The 21,814-nt window shown below is 41.3% G+C and overlaps 1 protein-coding gene across 1 annotated transcript in view; it reads right to left on the bottom strand.

The window, feature by feature from the left end:
• LOC126249722 (MAM and LDL-receptor class A domain-containing protein 1-like) overlaps nt 1-21,814 on the bottom strand; it is a 426,827-nt gene that overhangs the window by 345,756 nt on the left and 59,257 nt on the right. The window contains exon 2 of the mRNA XM_049951403.1: nt 5,590-5,675. Coding sequence (XP_049807360.1) covers nt 5,590-5,673 — 84 coding nt within the window. The 5' untranslated portion in view covers nt 5,674-5,675. The remainder of the gene's footprint in view (nt 1-5,589; nt 5,676-21,814) is intronic.

The following is a 21,814-nucleotide window of genomic DNA, read 5'->3' as shown; positions in this document are numbered from 1 at the left end:
GTTCTATGCTTTGGTGGAAATCGCGTGTATAAAGCTTGAATATTAGTGATTGCTACAATTTCGACTTACGACTCACGTGTATTACGAATTCCACGCTGCTTGTGTCAACTTTTCTTTGATTTGAAGACAATGCAGATAATTTATTAGAATTTGCTGTTACTCATTCCTGCGTACCTTACTCACTTACTGAATATTTACACGAATTTGTGGTGTATTCCTTCTCTAATACCAGCCTGTGCAAAGCTGCCACAAGAATTCCCAGCTTCTCTACTCACTTGTAACAAATATTCGAGAGGATGATATTGTTCATTTCGTGCACAGATGTACAATATTGACAGTAATAAATATCGCATTCTTTGAACTTATAATTTTAAGGTACAAAGGTAAGTTTTGACACTGGTTCCTGAATGCAAAGTTGCAGTAGCAGATTTTTCTACGGCGTTTGTGTCCTTGCCTCCACGAAATAATTTGTGCAGATAATGGTACTGATACCATCAACAGTTCGTAAGAGTTGATACAAATTCATTGTTTCGGGCTGCATCATTATTCAAATGATATGGAGAAGTATTCTCAGCAGATAGCCATTTTCATGTTGAAGTATTATGACTATTGTCAAGGGCCAATATCCCATTGCACCATGTTCAGCTATAAGTTGATCACTTGTACATTCTATAGTTTTGACAGGAATCTTAAGAGTGTTTCTGACAGTATATGATGTTCATTTCTACAAGCTACGCCTGTCAATTACACGATGCACGATGTATTGTGTGTTACTGTTGGTAATCCTTGTATCTCTTTTTAACTCTCGAAGTTAGACTGCGTTAAAAATGATAACTAGAGCATGAGTTTATTGATTATAGGGCATAGTTTCATTAAATCGAGGGCTAAGGGTACTACTTACTAGTCTAAGTTTCTAATGCAGTAGCCATCTTGCAAGGTGAAGCATGAACACCTCTGTACACGTTGTACAGATTTAAGGAATTATGAGCGGTAGTCAAATGGGGAGACAGATGGAAAAAGTAAGTAACCTGTTCATTATCTCAAAAGTAATCGCCATAAATGTTAACACATTTAACCCTCTGCGAGAGAAGACGGTCAGTTCTTTCATGGAGAAATGTTTCGGACTGCCTGAGGAACCATTATTATATCCAGGTGTGCATCTCTTCGTCTGAAGCAAATCGACAACCATGAGTGTCTTTCCTCAGGGGTCGAAATATATGGAAATCGCATGGAGACAGATAGACTGTATGGAGAATTTATAAGGGCTTTCCATCCAAACTTCTGCAGCATACGTGAAACAACCTTGGCAACATGTTGACCCGCTGGGAACTTTTACTGGTTAGACCTTACACATCCTACCCACAGTCCAGATCTATCCCTGGAGTAAGACATTAGTGATCGTCGATTTTCTTCGGAGAGGCGCACACCTGGATACAATCATGGTTCCGTAGGAAACTGCAAACCGCTTTTCATGAAGGCACTGACAGTCTTGTCTTACTGGGAGATAAATGGATAAACAGTTATGGTGATTACTTTTAAAATTATGAACAGTTTACTTACTTTTTAGGGTTCCGTACCTCAGTCGGTAAAAACGGAGCCGTTATAGGATCACATTCTTGTCCGTCTATTAAAGCCCCTTTTTCTCAGCAACGAGTACTTATCAAGTTGCACTGTGTCACATAAGGTCTACGCTCCGTTGTGGGTGTAAAAACTCAGGCTTCTAAGACAACGAAATCAAAAGAATTGGCCATTTACGTCACATGTTTTGATGCTCGAAAGCTCACTCATCAAAACCTATAGTGTGCTTCCCGTTGATCTAGAACCATTAAATTTGCTAAGAAGCAGAATTTCACAGTACAATTACAGTTCAAAATATGAAAATGGTTAACTTGTAATTGTATCACACGAAAAAAAATTGTCATTTGTTATCTGACTGACTGCCCACCCTTCCGTCTATTGAGACCCTTTCCCTAAGGAAGAGGTCCACCTGTTAAGTTGAAATTTGTCACATGCTAAGATATATAGTCCCTTGGCGTTTTAATAAATTTAAGCTTCCAAGTCAGTGCACTCAAAAGATATGACCATTTATGTCACACTTTTGATACTCAAAAACACACTCATTAAAACCTATAGGGTGCTTCCCGTTGGCCTCTCATCATGAAATTTGGCAAGAAGCGATGTTTCACAGTACAAGTAAAGGGAAAAATCTGGAAATTGTGAATCTGTAATTATATCACACGAAAATTTTTTTGTTATTTGTTATCTGACTGCCTGCCTGCCTGCTTCTCTGTCCGTCTATTAAGATCCATTTTCCTCAGGAACGGTTAAACGTATCAAGTTGAAATGAATATCAAATACCAAGGCCTACAGGCCCTTGACGTTGTAATAAATGTAAGCTTCTATGACAATTCAGTCAAAATTCACTGAAGCGCCAAAGAAACTGGTATAGCCATGTTTATTCAAATACAGAGATATGTAAACAAGCAGAATATGGCGCTGCGGTCGGCCACGCCTATATAAGACAAGTGTCTGGCGCAGTTGTTAGATTGGTTATTGCTGCTACAATGGCAGGTTATCAAGATTTGAGTTTGAATGTGGTATTATAGACGGCGGACGTGCTGTGGGCTACAGCATCTCTAAGGTACTAAAGAAGTGGGGATTTTCCGTATGACCATTTCACGAGTGTACCATGAATATCAGGAATCCGGTAAAAACATCAAATCTCCGACATCACTGCGGCTGGAAAAAGATCCTGCAAGAACGGGACCAACGACGATTGAAGCGAATCGTTCAACGTATCAGAAGTCAACCCTTCCGCAGATTGCTGCAGATTTCAAAGCTGGGCCACCAACAAGTGTCAGCGAGCGAACCATTCAACGAAATTTCATCGATATGGGCTTTCAGAGCCGAAGGTCCACTCGTATACCCTTGATGAATGACGATACAAAGCTTTACACCTCGCCTGGGCCCGTCGACACAGACATTGGACTGTTGATGGCTGGAAACAGTTGCCTGGTCTGACGAGTTTCCTTTCAAATTGTATCGAGTGGATGGACGTTTACGGGTGTGGAGACAACCTCATGAATCCATGGACCCTGCATGTCAGCAGGGGACTGTTCAAGCTGGTGGAGGCTCTGTTATGGTGTGGGGTGTGTGCAGTTGAAGTGATAATGGGATCCCTGATACGTCTAGATACGACTCTGACAGGTGACATTTACGTAAGCATCCTGTGTGATCATCTGCATCCACTCATGTCCATTGTGCATTCAGACGAACTTGAACAAATCCAGCATGATAATGAGACACACGTCCAGAATTGCTACAGAGTGGCTCCAGGAACACTCTTCTGAGTTTAAACACTTCCGCTGGCCACCAAACTCTCCAGACATGAACATTATTGAGCGTATCTGGGATGCCTTACAACGTGCTGTTTAGAAGAGATCTGCACCCCCTCGTACTCTTACGGATCTATGGACAGCCCTGCAGGATTCATGGTGTCCGATCCCTCCAGCACTACTTCATATATCAGTCGAGTCGATGCCACGTCGTGTTGCGGCACATCCGCGTGATCACGGGTGCCCTACACGATTTTTTGCAGGTGTACCAGTTTCTTTGGCTCTTCAGGGTGTATGGCCATTTTTCAGATGTTTCGATACTTAAAAACTCACTCGTCAAATGCTATTTTGTCAGAGTACTTCTCGTTGGCCTAGAATCATGACATTTCAGAAGAAAGGCTTCATAGTGCGACTGAACGGGAGAAAACGAAATTGTTAATTTGTAATTATATAAAACGAAAGAAAACTTTTTAATTTATCTCTCTGTCCGCCAGTCTGTTAAAATGGCTGTTTCTCAGGAACAAGTAGAGATATCAAATTGAAATTGATATCACATACTGAGCTCTATGATTCTTTGGTGGTGTAAAAATGTTAAGCTTTTAAGTTAATTGAACTAGAATCATGAAACTTGACAAGAAGCTATGTTTCACAGTGTAAGTTAAGGGAAAAAATAGAAAATTGTTAATTTTTAATTTATTACAAGAAAAACTTTTCTTTTGTTATTTGTTATCCGACTTGAAATTCAAAATTAAAACATTCCCGTGACGGATATCTTGCCAGTATCAACGTCGATAATAGGCAAAAATCGTAGAGATTCCCATCTCCCGGAATGGTTGAACTGCCTATACACATAATTAAGTTTGGAAGGAACCCTCAGAGCGCCAGTCCCTCTCAGACCTGACTATTTTTTTCCGTCTGTTTCGTTTTCATTTGGCCGCCCTTTTATACGTAACATTTTCAACAGTGATTAGTTGCGAAATAATGAACTACTGTACAAGGTGCGTCTATGAAGCGTACACCTTTCATGGCTAATTTGAAGGGAAAACAAAAAGGAGTCCGCCGGCGCCAAGTCTGATGAATGAGGGTGCTGAAGACCAACATCTTGGGTTGTGCGAGAAAGTCGAACTCGCAGACGTAGTTCGTGTCCATCAACGGCTAACCACTGTGTAACGAGCAGTTCCACTAGAAGCAATAAATGAAATAGCCTCAGGTTGCAGTTATGTTGTTAGTCTTATTGCACGATCGATTTCGAGCCTTACGCCTCGTCCTCAGTGGCACCAGCACACACAGAAGAAACTTTTTTAATATTACATACATTAGTGCTTATACAACATAACATATAATTTGTAAGCGAATAAAATATGTAATTTGTAAGTTAACCATTATACGTATAATTTGCAAGAAATTTTATTTTACGTCATATATGCACTGGTGTATGTAATCTTATAGAAAAGTTTTTACTATGTGCACAGGTGCATCTGAGAATGAGGCGTGAGCCCTCGTAATCGATCGTGCAATAAAACTTATAACACAATACCTGCAGCTATTTCAGTCATTGTTATTACTATATGTGCCTGCGTTCCCACCAGCCAGTATGATGGATATCCACAGGAAGCGTTTTCTGACAGTATCCAACAGCTTTACAATCGAAGTGAGAAGTTGTAGCTAATGGTGATTACTCTGAAGATTGTAAATCTGTTTTGTTTGTAACTAACGTTTAATTTTTCCCTGAAAACTTCTCAGACGCATTTTGTAAAAATATTGCTCATTATGTGACAATAGGTGCAGCATTGCCACCGTTTGCACGGTCTAGAGACCAAATTCGTGACAAACAAGTGACCAACTACGTCATACTCCAGTATTTATTCATATGTGTAGGTTTCTTTACCCAGCTGTGAAAATTTATCGCGATTTGAAAAGATAAGTCAGTCGAGTGTGTATTCAAGACATGAGTAAGCAGTCACTGACGCAAATTTCAACGCGATGCCATTGAACACAAAACGACACTTTAGGAAGACGTCTGGAGAAATTGCGCGGAATAAAAAGCCCATACTAGGTTCGATTTCTCCCGTCGATCAATTAGTTTATATTTCTGTTTACAAAAATGATAAAATCACATGCACAACCAGATGCAGAGATCTATGGGTATTTATATTTTCTACATTTCTTTGGTTAAAAGTCCAGCTTACAAGTGTTTGGACATTAAACATTGAGTATCAATGGCGACGTCGCTGCCGCTAGGCCATGAACTTACCACAATGTCTTCGTAGTCAATGTCACCTGCTGCAGTGTTCAACAGTAGGACTGTTACCAAAGCGAGCCTCCATAGCGTTGTCATATCTGCAACAGCCAGACATTGATTATTAAAATGAGGAAACCGACGATTACCAACCCACACACACACTTTTGTCACATGAGACGCCGATTTTAGTCCAACATACATAATTACTTCTCTTTTGCATTGAATTTATTATTTAAGATGTACGCAGTATGTGTTCGAGATCCAGTTCACTAAATAGCGATAACCTATCATCATAAAATGTGAGAATCGCAAGAACTTGAGGATTTTTTCTCAAACCAGCGAGAATTCCACTCTTCACGCGTACTTTCAGCGTTAGCTGACTAAAATAGTTTAACTCCCAGTTTCCAGGGATTTTAGTAGAGAATCTTTCTCTTCAAAATTTAAGACTTAAATTACTGAAAAAGACAAAATGACACAGTATTTGTTCCATGATTAACGGTTTTTAGTAAGTACTGCATTGCAGCCACAGGTTGCAGCAACATATCTTTAAGGAACTAAAATTTGAAAGACACGTCCCATTTTCGCATTTATTTATACAAGGTGCACTGAGGGAACATTTTTTATGACTCGCTGCCAGCTTTAAAACGTGACACACACAATGAATCATTGCTCACGCCCCTAGCTTATAATAACGACAAGGGTAGTAATATCTGAAGTAAGGGTTCGTAGCTGTCGGTAGAATTACTATGATTTTTTAAATTGTGACTTGTAGAAATATAAATGGGGCTAATGGCAATGTAAGTACAACAAATTTCATTTCAGCATAGAAATCAGGAAATATGCCTGACATGCAGATAATGTTAACGTACTTGAAAGTTCTGCAGTATCTAAATTACAGAACGTATTTGGAAAGAATTTATCAAGGAAAAATACGTAGATACCGCAGTATCTATGTTATGTTCGAATGATGAGATTATCCATGAAAATATTAGAACAAATCAAAACTGAATAGTGGAAATACTTTACAAAAGCAGAGTCCGTAATTCGTCTGCAATAAAACGCTGTAATCAAAAGTGAAACACTCTACCAAGCACACTGAAGTTTATTAAATCAGCAGTACCGTAATATCTGGCATTCTTCCGAACGTAAGGTTACATGCTTTGAAAGAATTTGACAGCATATTGATAGTGAACTATAGTTTTACTATGAATATTCTATCATAAAAGTGGACGAGGAGATTCGGAGTAATCTATGACAAAACTGTGAGTTTGTTTGTCTCCTCAGTCAGCGAAAGAAATAAAATGTTGCTTGCTACAAGGTACGAAATAACAGGACGAAATTGAGCAGTTTAATCCAAACAAGCGATATCTCTACTGAAAGAATACACTTTTTTACCCAATTGTTCCTGAGGAGAAAATGAAACGTCTGTGGCATACTGAGCCATTCGCTGCTCGTATGGAACACTTTCGTATGTTGTCCGAAAAAAGCAAGCCATCTTCGTTTGTGAGAAAGAGTAACTTTCTTACATCCATTCGATCAGCAAGTCGCTGATCGTCATCGGAGACCGAAAATGCTGACATGTGCGAATAACAAAACTCTTACGTTATCCGCTGATGGCCTGTATGGGGGCCACCAGCCTCATGGACTTGACGCCAAACGTACCATGTTACCATACACAGCACGTCCGGCTAGCATGCTGTAGCTGTTCTCTATGGTCCCGTTGACACATTGAGGTTTACGCAATCTCCAGATTGTATTAGTCGACCACAACATTGCTGCACCTGGGACTGAGGGCACTTCGGTCAGCCTATGATGAGTTTTTATCGCGATATTTCACGAAGACACACTGAAACACTTGATAGTATATACACAACTAGATTGAAATCTATGCGTTTTCCTTAGTCACTACTGTACTTGTTTGCTATAACGTCGTCACCGCGTGTCTCCGATAACGGCCTCGCGAGGCTAAGTTCAATAATATCGTAGTCGCATAACAATTACGGCAACGCTCAAACTATTCAGAAATGCAGTTGTCAGTCACATAGAAATAACATATCCTTAAGGTCCCTCGAACTGTTGTCAAATATCAACAACCCATTTCTTATTCCTGCCACGCTTGACAACTCACTACGTAGCAATGCTGCTGCTCTGAGCCCGTGATCACAATTCATGCGCAGCTGTTTGTGTACAACTAAAACGTTTCTACAGCCAATATTGCCAACGAAAGATAGCGACTTGCCGCTCGACTCGGAGTTGGCCAGCTTGAATCCTAGTGGTGGAAAAAAATCAGTGATGTGACAATATAATACACCACCCGACAAAAAGTGACGTACCCAGAAGACACGGTCAGATGTCAATGCAACTTCGTACACTTACACACCATCGGCGATCATGTAAATGATTAAAATTGCAATTCTCTGTGACAGTTAGAACGGCCACCAGAGTGCACTGGTGCTATACTCTACGTGTTTAGTGTTGTTACCAGGCTTGGTAAGGTATATAGGGGAGGTGAACAAATCAGATGCTAAGTGGTCAATGAGAAGGACACGGAGGTGTCACGTACTCGTGTTATCCACACCTGACAGACTTTGAAGGGGACGTTACTGTGGGTCTTCATTTGGTTGGCTGGTCGAATCGTGCAATATCCAGAGTTGTGGCGCATTCAGATGTGACAGTGGCCCAAGGTAGAAATGCATGCGAGTACGAAGACAGGCTTACTCTTCGTCAGGGTTCCCGTCGACCACATCTGACCACGCAAGGGAAGAGCACCGTATTGTGAATCATGCACATTGTGACGCCACCACATCTGCACCGACCACCCGAGAAGTAGTAATGAAACCCCTGCAACTATTGGTCTGAGACTAGGAGCAACCTGACCAGGGAATTAATATCTCATACGTAGGCTGCCATTAACACTATGACGCGAATGTCTGCCGTGACCGGGATGCATTGATTGCTGGTGAACGGCGTCAAACTGTGATCAGCGATAAATCGGGGTTCTGCACTATTCCTGATGACCATCATCGACGAGTATGGCGGCGATCTGAGTGGGCAGAGGTCCTGCTCTTCCATCAGTAGTGCATCTCGGACAACCTGCGTCCTCGTATGTTACTTCTCATGCGAAAGTACTGAGGTGTCATTTTTCAACAAGACGATGCTCGTTCACGAATAGCACGTGTCTCTATGAACTGTCTGCGTGATATTGAGGTGCTACTGTGGTCAGCACTATCACGTGCTATACCCTTGACATCATGGGCGGGACCAGCACGAATGCCAACCTCATCCAGTACTAGTACCCAAGGTATCAAGAAACAATTACTACAACTGTGGGCCAGCTTGCCTCAAGAGAAGGTACAATAGCATTATGACACCCTCCCCCAAATGAATCAGTACACATATCGAGCCCAGAGAGGTGCAACGTCATACTGATAAGTGGGCTCATACTGCCTAGTTCTTTTAGTTCTTTGAAAATTTGACTCGGTTCTTTGCTCGTTGAAATAACGTCTCATACCATCTCAACTCGCGAAGTTTCATGTTTTTTCCTTCTTCCTTTCTGGTTGCTACACTTTCTTGCCAGCCAGTGTAAATCCTATTAATCAGATTGGTAATATAACTTACTGATTCTTTTTCATCACCAGTGTTCCGACCATAGAGAGTGAAAAAGTGAGGGCGTGAACCTACTGATCATCGAATTATCGGACCATGTATGGATTTAAATCCCAGAACTGTTCGCGAACCGACCGTCGCTTGCGTACCTTAAATTCGGTGGTCCCCTTGGTGCTATATGAGATGAACAGGCAATCTGACAGCACTGAGCGTCACCTTCAGTCGTTTTGTTGTTGTTGTTGTTGTTGTTGTTGTCATCACAAACATCACAAAATTACATGTATGCCTACGCACTGTCATGAAAGTTAGAAAAAATTTCCAGTGTAGGCGGATGAAACCCTAGGGGAACTGACTATGAAAACAGTCGTAACTCAACGGTAGTATATCAAGTAGGCCAAAGCCAAGGAGAAGTTTTCAGTAGATGTCAGAAAGCATAATTACAACCTAGTGCAAACACTAGGTTTAAGAATCATGAAAGAAGGTTGTGTGGGTGTAAGAAACCTAGAGAGACCGGAAGATTTCAGATAGATTATATAATAAGACAGATTTCGAAACTGGATTTTAAACTTCAAAAGATTTCCAATGGCAGACGTGGACTCTGGTCATAATTTAAATGTTATGGAACTGAAGAAATAGCTGGAAGGTAGGAAACTAAGGAGCTGACACTTGATAAATTAAAAGAACCAGAGATTAAGAGCCTGAAAAGGAGTATAAGGCGACGATTGATTGAAACAGGAAAAGAAATACACAGTAGAAGACGATTGAGTAGCTTCGGGAGATGAAATAGTGAAGCCAACAGAAACAGTAAAACGAGAAGTGACAGTAGAAATCCTTGGATAACACAAAACATATTATATGTAAATGAATAAAGGAGAAAATGTAGAAATGCAGTACATGAAGCAGGCAAAATAAATGACAGACGTCTAAAAAATTAGACTAATACAAAGTGCAAAATTGCTAAGCTGGAATGGCTAGAAGGCAAATGCTAGGCTGCAGAAGTGTACAAGACGAGAGGAATGATAGATTCCTCCTACAGAAAGTTAACTTCTGGAGAAAAGAGAAGCACCTGTACAAAAATCAAGACCTCAGACAGATTAACAGTACTAACCAAAGAAGGGAAAGTTGAAAGAGATACGCCGGCTATACGAGGAAAAAAAACCTGAAGAAGATATTATAGAAGGGAAAAAGGAAATATCTCAAGACGAGATAGGAGATGTGATACTGCGAGAAGGCAGAGCACATAAAAGGCCGAAGTCGAAAAAAGTCGCTGGCGTTGACGACGTTACCTCTGAATTATAAGGAGAGCCAGCCATGACAGAACGACTCCAGGAGTGGCCGAGCGGTTCTAGGCGCTACAGTCTGGAACCGTGCGACCACTACGGTGGCAGGTTCGAATCCATCTCGGGCATGGATGTGTGTGATGTCCTTAGGTTAGTTAGGTTTAAGTAGTTCTAAGTTCTAGGGGACTGATCACCTCAGAAGTTAAGTCCCATAGTGCTCAGAGCTATTTGAACCAGAACTATTCCAGCTGGTGCGCAAAATATATGCGACCGGAGAAAAACCCTCAGACTTCGAGAAGAATGTAATAATTTCAATTCCAAAATGGCAGACGCTGACATGTGCATTACCGTACCATCACTTTAAGATCTCGTGTTTGTGAAATACCGACATGAATTATCCGCAGAATAATAGGACGACTGGGAGTAGCCAACGTGTGGGAAGATCAATTTGGCTTCCAGAGATATCCAGGAATACGCTGTAATGACAGAATCATGAAAAGTTGCCGGAAAAATGAAAAATAATCTAAGTATGAATATTAACTGTGAGTCTTGTAAGTTACGGAGAGATGCACAGTGCAAGCTGATTTCGTCTGTCCATTAATATGTCATACGCACTGAGTAACTGAAATGTTCCCTCTATCTTGGGAAGCATTCCACTTACTATCGACGTGATGAGATGGTCTTCACACGTTAAGGATTACACCGAATGCAATGTCTGCACTTACAGAATTAGGCACATATTTCTTTGTTTCCTTCACCTCCAGATAAACATCCGGAGTATTTGTAGAGTCAGTTCTCTGTTGCTGGCAAAAGCAATACTTAACGTAAAACCATTGGGACGTAGGTTGCTCCGCTAGGAAAGAGAATCCTGGGTCTTACTGCAGCTGGTCTTCCTATATCTGTATGTTGCATTAATAATCTGCAGAATTTGTGAGTCATCATCGTTTATTCACGAAAAATACAAAACATTTCTATTGCCCAATTGTTCCATCAACACCAGTCTTAAACGCCAAACAAGGCAGAGTCCAGCGAACAGAAGACTTCCAGATCCAGAAGCGTTCCAGCCAGCAGAAGAATTCCAACGAGCAGAAGAGTTTCAGCAGTTTCGGATGAACGCGCCTATAGCGGATACTAGTCTGTTTCATGTTCCATGGATCAGTTGCACGATTAATAGTAATGATCTGGAATGAGGCATTTTGCATTCAGATTATACATTCATGCGTAAATAGATGCTGATCATTTAGAAGTGTTTTCCTCTTTATCTTTTATCGCTTTAATTTTTTCCAATACAGATGTGAAGTATTAATTCCTAAACACCACGTTTTACACACTACAAAAATTGACTCATCTACAAAATGGAAGGAGTTGTAAACGAGAAACTTCATTAGTTTTTGAAATTTAACTTTCCAGTCCGTCAGACATTTTACATCATTGCGAAAGTGATCAAGAATTTTGGCGTCAGCATTATGTGCCCCATTTTGTGCCAAAGACAAACTTAATGTGGAATAACGAATGCCATTTTTTCATCTGGATTTGTAATTATGTGCATCATTTTTCCCTTTGAACTGTAGTGAGTTATTTACAACAAACTTCATGAGGAAATAAATATACACCGAAGCAGTTGTGAAAATGCCTAACTCTTTAAATAGATCTCTACAAGATGGTACTGAGTGAGCACCACATATTACTGTTGTTTTTGAGCAACGAAGACTTTGTTTCTTAAAGATTATTATTCTAGTGGCATTATTGAATGAAAATACTCAAAATATGTTAACTTACTGGTTTGTCTCTCCCCAAGGTTTACAATGACTCGAACTGCAAATAAGGCTGAAATAAGTTGTTTCATTGGTTCAAAATTTTTTTTTTTCAGTTTAAATTCTCATCAATATGGACACCACCCTAGCTGTTATTTACTCTTCACGTGTCATACTTACCATTGGCGTAGTAACTTTACATGGGCAGAAATGAATATGTTGGTTCTTTTTAAAATTAGGAGTGAGACCATTTACAGAGAACCACTCAATTAAAATTTTGTTGACTAGAAAACAGGACAAGGAGTAACTAGAGCTGTTTCTAATTTGATGCTGCAGAAGAAAAAACCTATGAAAAACTTTCACCTGAAGAGTGAATTGGTTTTGTGTGACTTGGAATAAGTCAGTCATAAAAAATGAGTTATTAAGGATGTTGGCTGTAATGTGTGTACAGAAATGAGAAGCTATGGACAGGATCGGAAGACAAAGTGAGCAGCTTCGGATGATTTGAAAGACTGACAACTTAAAAATATACAAATAAACAAATCAGAAAGGGAGCTTAGATTCGTTCAGAATTGGCACACTTACCGTCTGAAGTAATATTTACTGAGCAGAAGTTTCTCTCGGAGCGGACTGCAATGTGAGTACTACATGCGGCGCGGTCTCCACCCCGACTGGCAAAGCACACCGGGTGCTGGCGGCAGTCAGATATGCCGACGAGATCTGCACGCTCCACGTGCTGGCCTTTGTGCGTCACTGCAGTTGGCAAATTATCGCAAGTACATCTCTCCACTCCAGCAGAGGTCGGACGGTCGGTGCTGCCACAGTTTATTTGCATACAACCTCGATCCTAATGCACAGTGGCTGGTCAACCACTAACTGGAGTAACCCCATTCCCAGAGTCTAGTTAGTATTGTCAGTCAACCTCAAAGGATCCCTAGTAACACTGACCCAGTGAGTCACATGTTCGCGCTAACTCGTATTTTTCCTGAATCGAGAATGGTCGCCGTGGTTCAGCTGCTCCAGGATTCAGTGACGCGGGGTTTTGCGCAGCAGCCACCTCCAAAAAGTCTTTAATCTGTATTCTACAAATATCTGCGTCGGTATTAAGAATTCATAAATGTTTTTATGAAGGTACAATTCGGTAAAGAAATTTGAGTTTTTGACCGATGAAGGTGACGTTAAGTCTACTTTTAAGACTAAATCGGGGAACACACCTCCCTCCAAGAAAGTATTCGACCTCACATAGTATTTCGAACGAAGAGTTGACAGAAATCCCAAGTTTGATGTAGGAAATTTTAAAATTAGGCTCCTTGTGATGTGGAAGGTTTAAAGCAACAAGTAAACACAGTAGGTACAGGGAGATCCAAAACGAGTCAGACTGCTCATATGGACAAGAGCAACCGGCGTTGGAAAACTTAGATTAATTGTTTGATGTGTCAATCACCTGCCAGATCCGGACGCATAAGTCGTAGATTCACTCGGGAACGTCCTAAAATCTATAGCACGAAAATACCCTGACTACATTGTAATACTAGAGATTGACATTAATTTTCATAGCAAGGACGCAGAGTACTCTATGGCGTAAGGATGGAAGGACAGTCTAGCGAAGTAATACTGAACTCATTAGCAAGTAGTTATTAACAACTAGTCATGTAGCCCACACACGATATATACAGTCACGGAAAAGAAATCGCAACCTCAAAAAATAATTAACATACATTAATGACACGTCAGGAAAAAAAGTCTAGGTAACACATTTAAGTGGTTAACATTGGACGATCACAGGGTAATATAAATGCGTGATAAGCCATTGCAGTCGGCCGGTGTGGCCGTGCGGTTCTAGGCGCTTCAGTCTGGAACCGCGTGACCGCTACGGTCGCAGGTTCGAATCCTGCCTCGGTCACGGATGTGTGTGATGTCCTTAGGTTAGTTGGGTTTAAGTAGTTCTAAGTTCTAGGGGACTGATGACCACAGATGTTAAGTCCCATAGTGCTCAGAGCCATTTGAACCATTTTTTGCCAAGGCATTGCAAATGTGAACTGTTGTTACATTAATAACCTGTGTAGCCGCCAGAATGTTGAATGCAAGCATGCAAAGGTGTATGCGTTGTACTATAAAGGTGCCGGATGTCAGTTTGTGGGATGGAGTTACATGCTGTTGCACTTCGTCCGTCAATACAGGAACTATTAATCCAGTTTGTGGACGACATTGGAGTTATCGTCCGATGATATCCCATAGCTGTTCGATTGGAGACGGGTCTGGTAATCGAGCAGGCCAAGGCAACATGTCGAATCCCTGTAGAGCATGTTGGGTTACAATGGCGGTATGTAGGTGAGCGTTATCCTATTGGAAAATACACACAGAAATATTTTTCATGAATGACAACCGGTGGAATCACCAGATTTGCGTACAAATTTGCAATCAGGGTGCGTGGGAGAACGAGAGTGGTCCTGCTGTCATACGAAATCACAGCCAAGACGATAACTCCAGGGCCGGCCGCGGTGGTCTAGCGGTTCTAGGCGCGCAGTCCGGAACCGCGCGACTGCTACGGTCGCAGGTTCGAATCCTGCCTCGGTCATGGATGTGTGTGATGTCCTTAGGTTAGTTAGGTTTAAGTAGTTCTAAGTTCTAGGGGACTGATGACCTCAGAAGTTAGGTCGCATAGTGCTCAGAGCCATTTTAACCATTTTTTTGGTAACTCCAGGTCTAGGTCCAGTGTGTTTAGCACGCAGACATGTTGGGTACAGGTCCTCAATTGGCCTCCTCCTATCCAAAATACGGCCATCACTAGCACCGAGGCAGAACCAGCATTCATTAGAAAACACAAGACATTCACCTTGCCCCCAAATGAACTCGCGCTTGAAACCACTTAAGTCGCAAATGGTGGTGGTTTGGAGTCAGTGGAATGCACGATACAGGGCGTCTGGCTAGGAACTGTCCTTACAGTAACCAATTTGAAACAGTGGGTTTGGTCACTGTGGTGCCAACTGCTGCTAAAATTGCTGCTGTAGACGCAGTACGATGCGACAGAGCCATACACCAAACACGACTGTCTTCCCTCTCGGTAGCGCCACTTGGCCGTCTGAAGCCCAGCCTTCTTGTGACCGTACATTCTCGTGACCACCGCTGCCAGCAATCATGTATAGTGGCTGCGTTCCTGCCAAGTCTTTCTGCAGTATCGCAGAACATCCAGTTTCTCGTTCAAACTCGGTGAGGTGCTGATAGTGTCTTTGTTGTTTTAAACGCATTCTTGACTAACATCAACTCACCATAAAACTTTGAACATAGCTGACCGTGTCAGAATTATATTAGAACAAATAAGCCCTCGGTCACAAATATTAAGTCAAAATTGACCAGGTTTCGACGCTACTATGAGCGTCGTCTTCAGAGTTAGACTAACTGTTCTAAAACATATTAGGTTTTTTTTTCTTTATTGTTATTTTAAACACCTCGTACAAAGGTGGGCTGTCAGCAGCATAGTACGCTGCTCTTCAGCATCGAGTGGTACAATATAAGACATAAGGGGGGTACAGATGATACAATACAAATGGCGGGCACAAAACTGTAGACACAGAAAAACAATATACACGAAGCAACATATTAGGTATATAATACATTAATAAAATCAAAGTTTGTACTGACTAGAAAAATATGCAGTACTTACAAGTCACATATTAAAGAAGATCTAAGCCGGAAAGGCGACGTCATGAATAGTTGTAAGTAAGATGGCGAGCCGCTAAGGGCTGTTCGTACTTTAGTGAACCCGTTGTTGCAACAAGACTGAGGTGCCCACGTTAGAAAGTGTGGGCAAGTAAACATGGTGTTGCTACGAGCGCCATCTAGTAGCCGCAGAAACAATTGGGCTACTGTACATTCAAAATTAGACACATGAAATTGTGATACAGCTGATTCAGGCATAACGTAAGCACTAATGATAATAGGATGAAGTTACATATTTATCTGCTTTAAACAGAGATACATTTTGTAACGTAAAAAAACCGTTAGTTATGACATACAAGAAAACAGAAAAGACGTAACAGGAAAACAACATATCGGTAAACTGCATGAGGAAATCTGAATCAAAGATTAAGCAATGGCTTTATACAGTCGAATGAGTTTTTATTTCGCAGCTGCAGCTGTTCGTTGAGAATGAGGCCATCATGACGAGAGAGATGTTTGAAAATCTCCAATTCCTCTAAAACATCTAACCTACGCCCCTTCTTTTCGGTATGCAGAATATTGTTATCGCCTATGGCTTTAGGCACGTGTCCAGTAATTAAGAGATGATCGGCAAGGGATGAATTTAGGGGACTGGTGCCGTTCTTTCTCAAAAGATGTTCTTTATATCTGATGGTGAAAGCACGCCCAGTTTGTCCTATATAATAGGAGGAGCAGGTATCGCAGATGATCTTATAAACGCCAGAACTTTCTGTAGGGGAGCGAATGGATTTCAAATTATGAATGAAGTTTCTATTTAGATTATTATTAGTAGAGAAGGCAACATTGCAGTTGTATTTGTTGCGAAGCATGGGCTGAATCTGATAGGAAATGGGTGCTATGAAAGGAATAGAAATACGTTTTTTTTTGGGGTTAATTTCAGTGCATGAGGTGTTGAGCGTGGTAGTTCTTGCAGTTTTCTTTTTTAGGATATATCCTAATCATACCAAGTAATCCGTATTCGTTAGCCATAACGTTTTACTCCAATACCAGGGTAAAACATAGGAAATTTCAGTAATTCTTCTTAAGGTCTACTTTTAAAAGAAGTGGTAGTTAACAGTGGTAAGACATATATAGCAACAAACATCACTGGGTAGTTTTTTACGGTGGGAATTGGAAAATAGCAGCAGATAACCAACTAAAACGCTTTCAAGAGTGAAATACCACCTGTAGAATGAAATTATGATCGTATCCACGCGTCCTGCACGATTACTGTTTTCCTTGGCCTATCACTTTTACCGTTGCTGTTCCTATTATTCAGAGAAGTTGGGGTTCTCTGACGATTTGCACGTGTCTCTGGGTAAATTATGGAATATTTTTACCATACTTCATGTCCTCGAATGTGAACATAAAATACTGTAGTTATTTATAAGTTACCTAAGTTTAACATGTTGCGTCATTTCACTAACTTCAGTGGTGGTCGCCGGCCGCGGTGGTCTAGCGGTTCTGGCGCTGCAGTCCGGAACCGCGGGACTGCTACGGTCGCAGGTTCGAATCCTGCCTCGGGCATGGGTGTGTGTGATGTCCTTAGGTTAGTTAGGTTTAAGTAGTTCTAAGTTCTAGGGGACTTCTGACCTAAGATGTTGAGTCCCATAGTGCTCAGAGCCATTTGAACCATTTTTTCAGTGGTGGTCAAACATAGTGAACTGTCACGTGTTTCTACTACGTATCTTACACTTTTGTGTTGTCACATCTTGGCTGGGTAATGATTAGTCTTACTTTCTCACACAGCTTCATTCTTACTTTCAACTTGTTTAAACTGTCTAATTGTTAGATGAGCTATTTCCCCCTTACAGTTATGGGCTGAGCAACAATACAGCTGACTTACAAGACTGGTATTAACAAGATTATTAAAAAATTTTCTCGCTAATGAGAAATTTCATCAAATTACTATTCAGACCAGATGCAGAGCGTTTCTGATGAAATTGAAATTCAAACAGAATTCCCGTACTTAAAAGGGATGTGGTAAAGTTACACTATCTTATTGAGATATATTATTTCGTTTACTTCCATGCTGTTTTGCTATCTAATGAAACGTTTCTCTCTTCTTTCTCCAATTTAAGATGCATTACGATGTTTGTGATTCTTCACGAAGGGCGTTCTCCGGCAGAAACTATTGTCAAAATTAGTTACGAACAGTGAGCCATGTGAAGTAGTGAATGCTTCGTGAGAATAAAAGTTCATCCCATAAGTGCACCTTGAGCCATCACGTTGTGTAATATGAGGCAGTAATATTGCAATGTACTTGGATGGTGACAACTGTGGGAAAGAATAGATTGTGCGTGGTAGGTGCCACGTGCTTTCAGTCATAACTTGACTCCGACCCTGACTCCAATAGTCAGTTCCCACGGATTTTGACCTAGGCTGTACTGGTATACTGCATTACATTAAAACAACTTTGTTTCTCTAATAGCCTCAGCTGATACAATGGCCATTCGAAATGTATGAATCCATCGCACGTGCACAGTAAATGCAGCCTTCTCACTAAGTCATTAACCTTCAGCTACACTACTCTGAGAAATTTCGAAACTGTGAATCTCAGTATCTTTCCTAATATGAGTCCTACTGAGCTCATAGATGCTATCAATTCCGCTAATAGTGGAAAAACACGCAGCGAAACAGCTATTAAATCGTTCAAGAATTTATCATACAGTTTTTGAGTCTCTGTCGCCCAGAATGTTGACATTTCGACCTGACTCCTCAGCACGCTACGGAATTTTTCGTGCTTCCGACAATGCTGAAAATCAGACATGTGCAGCGGAATTCAAAGTATCAGAAACAGGTAGATATATAAGAACTGTAATTTTCGAAAACAGAAAAGTTATTAGTAACTGTGTAGCCAATGGTTATTCACTTAAATGTTCTGTATGTGGTTTTTTAAGTGCAATTGTTTCGCGCGCACACAGCGCACAGTAGAATTAATTTGCTATTTAACGGTGTGCAAATGTTAAGCTTTAGGTTTTCAGTGTATTTTACAACTTTGATACGTTATTAATGGAAACTTCTCTCACTGTTATTGTGGAACTTCTTTCACTGTTATTGTGGTAGCTAAATACATGAACAACAATTACACTATCATAGCAAGGGACACTTTATGTTCGACGATTCTGACAGCATTTGCTGCATTTACGCACTTACAGTACAGCTTTCCAGTGTATTTCTACTTCCCCAATGAACAGACCTTTTAGGCCTGGAAGATATTCTGTCGCTATCGCTCCTTTACTAATATGAATTCCTTTTGACTCCGTCACGTCACACTATATTATTTCTAATGAATTTTTTTCCTACATAACATGGTTAACGACACACATCACACGAACAACGCAACCTTAGCCAAGTATATAACTGAAATGGATCAAATCCAAGAATTTTGTTAGAGACTCAGCAGTAATATACAGTTCAATTCCTCTCGGTGTCAGCTTTCGTTATTTTCCTAGAATATATGAGACACGCAAGGTGGTCCATATGACTCTATAACATCGTTTTGATATATAATTACCCAAAACGGTTATGTCCACTGTCCACCCAAAGATTGAATGTCTCCTGGTGACGTTGCGGACATGTGACGCAGTAAGGAAAGTATACAGGGTGTCTCAAACGAATGGGGAATCTTTCTAGCAACGCTATGGCCCACATATGTGGTAATCCACTGCCACAAACGACTTGAGCAGAGGGCAGACTGTTATGGTCTGGCACCTGGGAATGGAAATCTTGGAAATGGTGAAGCTGGTCGGCTCATAAGCTAGTGTCCTGAGCATCTATTGTAAGTGGTTGAAGGACGTTGAAACCACGGATAGGCGATAAGTCTTTGGACTTCCACGCCTCAACACGGAATGTGAATGTCGGAGACTTGTCCGCTCTGGGCAATCTATGGCAGATCTGACAGCAGGATACAACGCTGATGCAGGTACAAGCGTTTTGGAGCAAATCGTTCAGGGCACATTGCTGAACATACGGCTGGACAGTAGACGACCGCTATGTGTTCAAGTGTTGACCCAGCTATATCGTCAGTTACGACTGCAGTGGGCACGGAACCATGGAGACTGAACCGTGGATCAATGAAAACGTATCACCGTTTCGGATGAATCACATTACTTATCTTGGTTTCCTGGCCCGGATACGCCGTCATCCAGACGGACGGCTGCTCAGCCCAGTCATGCACTGCGCAAGCGCAATGGACACTAAATGGACACTAGGACGCTAGTCGATGCGGAGGGGGGGGGGGAGGGGAGAGGAAGGGAGGGCAATATTATGCTATGTGACGTATTCACCTGTGCTTCCAAGGGGCCCTTGTAAGTAACCGAAGACACTGTGATAGTTGAGGATCGTGTGAACATTATTACGGACCGCGCTCATCATGCTTCATGTCTCCCGCGATGGCGATGGCATCGTACAGCGGGATAACTGTCCGCATTACAGTCAGAGTTATGCTGCAGCGGTTTGATGAGCATAATAGTGAACTCGTGTTGATGTCACGGTCACCAAACTCTCCTGATCTGAAATCTGTGGAAGACCTCTGGGATGCAATCGGCGCCATCCCCGCGTCCACAAAACACCGACCGGTAATTTACTGAAATGGCATTACCTGTGCACAGATATATGGTGTCACATATCTCGAGAAACCTACCAAGGCCTTTTCGAATCCATGGCGCACAGAATCGTTATATTGTATTCCAAAGGTCGGCCAACGCGCTGTTAAGTAGTTAGTTATAATGTTTTGACTCATCAGAGCATACAACACACTGCAGCTCAAGAAAGGTTGTTGTTGTTGTTGTTGTGGTCTTCAGTCCGAAGACTGGTTTGATGCAGCTCTCCACTCTGTCCTATCTTGTGCGAGCCTCCTCATCTTTGAATAACTACTGCAACGTACATCTTTCTGAATCTCCTTAATGTATTCATCTCTTGAACTCCCTCTACAATTTTTACCACCCGCATTTCCCTCCAATACTAAATTGGTGATGCCGTGACGTCTCAGAAAGTGTCCTATCAATCGATCCCTTCTTTTGATCAAGTTGTGCCACAAATTCCTTGTCACCCCAAACCTATGCAGTGTCTCCTCATTAGATCGACCCAACTAATCTTCAGCATTCTTCTGTAGCACCACATTTCGAAAGCTTCTTTTCTCCTTTGAGCTAAACTCTTTATCGTCCATGTTTCACTTCCATACATGGCTACACTCCAGACAAATACCTTCAGAAAAGACTTTCTAATACTTAAATCTATATTCGATGTTAACAAACTTCTCTTCTTCAGAAATGCTTTTCTTGCCATTGCCTGTCTACATGTTATATCCTCTCTACTTCAGCCATCAGTTATTTTACTCATCTGCTACTTTAAGTGTCTCGTTTATTAGTCTAATACTGTCAACCTCACCTAATTCAATTCGACTACATTAAATTATCATTGTTTTGCTTTTGTTGACGCTCGTCGTATATCCTCCTTTCAAGACACTGTCCATTCCGTTTAACTGCTCGCCCAAGCCCTTTGCTGTCTGTCAGAATTACAATGTCATCGGCAAACCTCAAGGTTTTTATTACTTCTTCCTGAACTGTAATTCCTACTCCAAAACTTTCTTTCGTTTCCTTTATTGCTTGTTCAATGTATGTATTGCATAACATCGAGGATACACTACAACCCTGTCTCTCACTCATTTCTCAATCACTGCTTTCCTTTATCACCCTCGACTGTTATAACAGGTTTCTGTACAAATTGTAAATAGCGTTTCGCTCCCTGTATTTTACCCCAGCTACCTTCAAAATTTCAAAGAGAGTATTCTAGTCGACATTGACAAAAACTTTCTCTAAGTCCACAAATACTATACATATAGGTTTGCCTTTCCTTAAGGTATCTTCTAAGATATTTCGAAGGGTCAGTATTGCC

Source organism: Schistocerca nitens, chromosome 3, assembly GCF_023898315.1.
Source record: "Schistocerca nitens isolate TAMUIC-IGC-003100 chromosome 3, iqSchNite1.1, whole genome shotgun sequence".
Classification (NCBI taxonomy): domain Eukaryota; kingdom Metazoa; phylum Arthropoda; class Insecta; order Orthoptera; family Acrididae; genus Schistocerca; species Schistocerca nitens.
The sequence above is the reverse complement of the archived record's forward strand: the minus strand, read 5'-3'. Positions and strand labels throughout refer to the sequence as shown.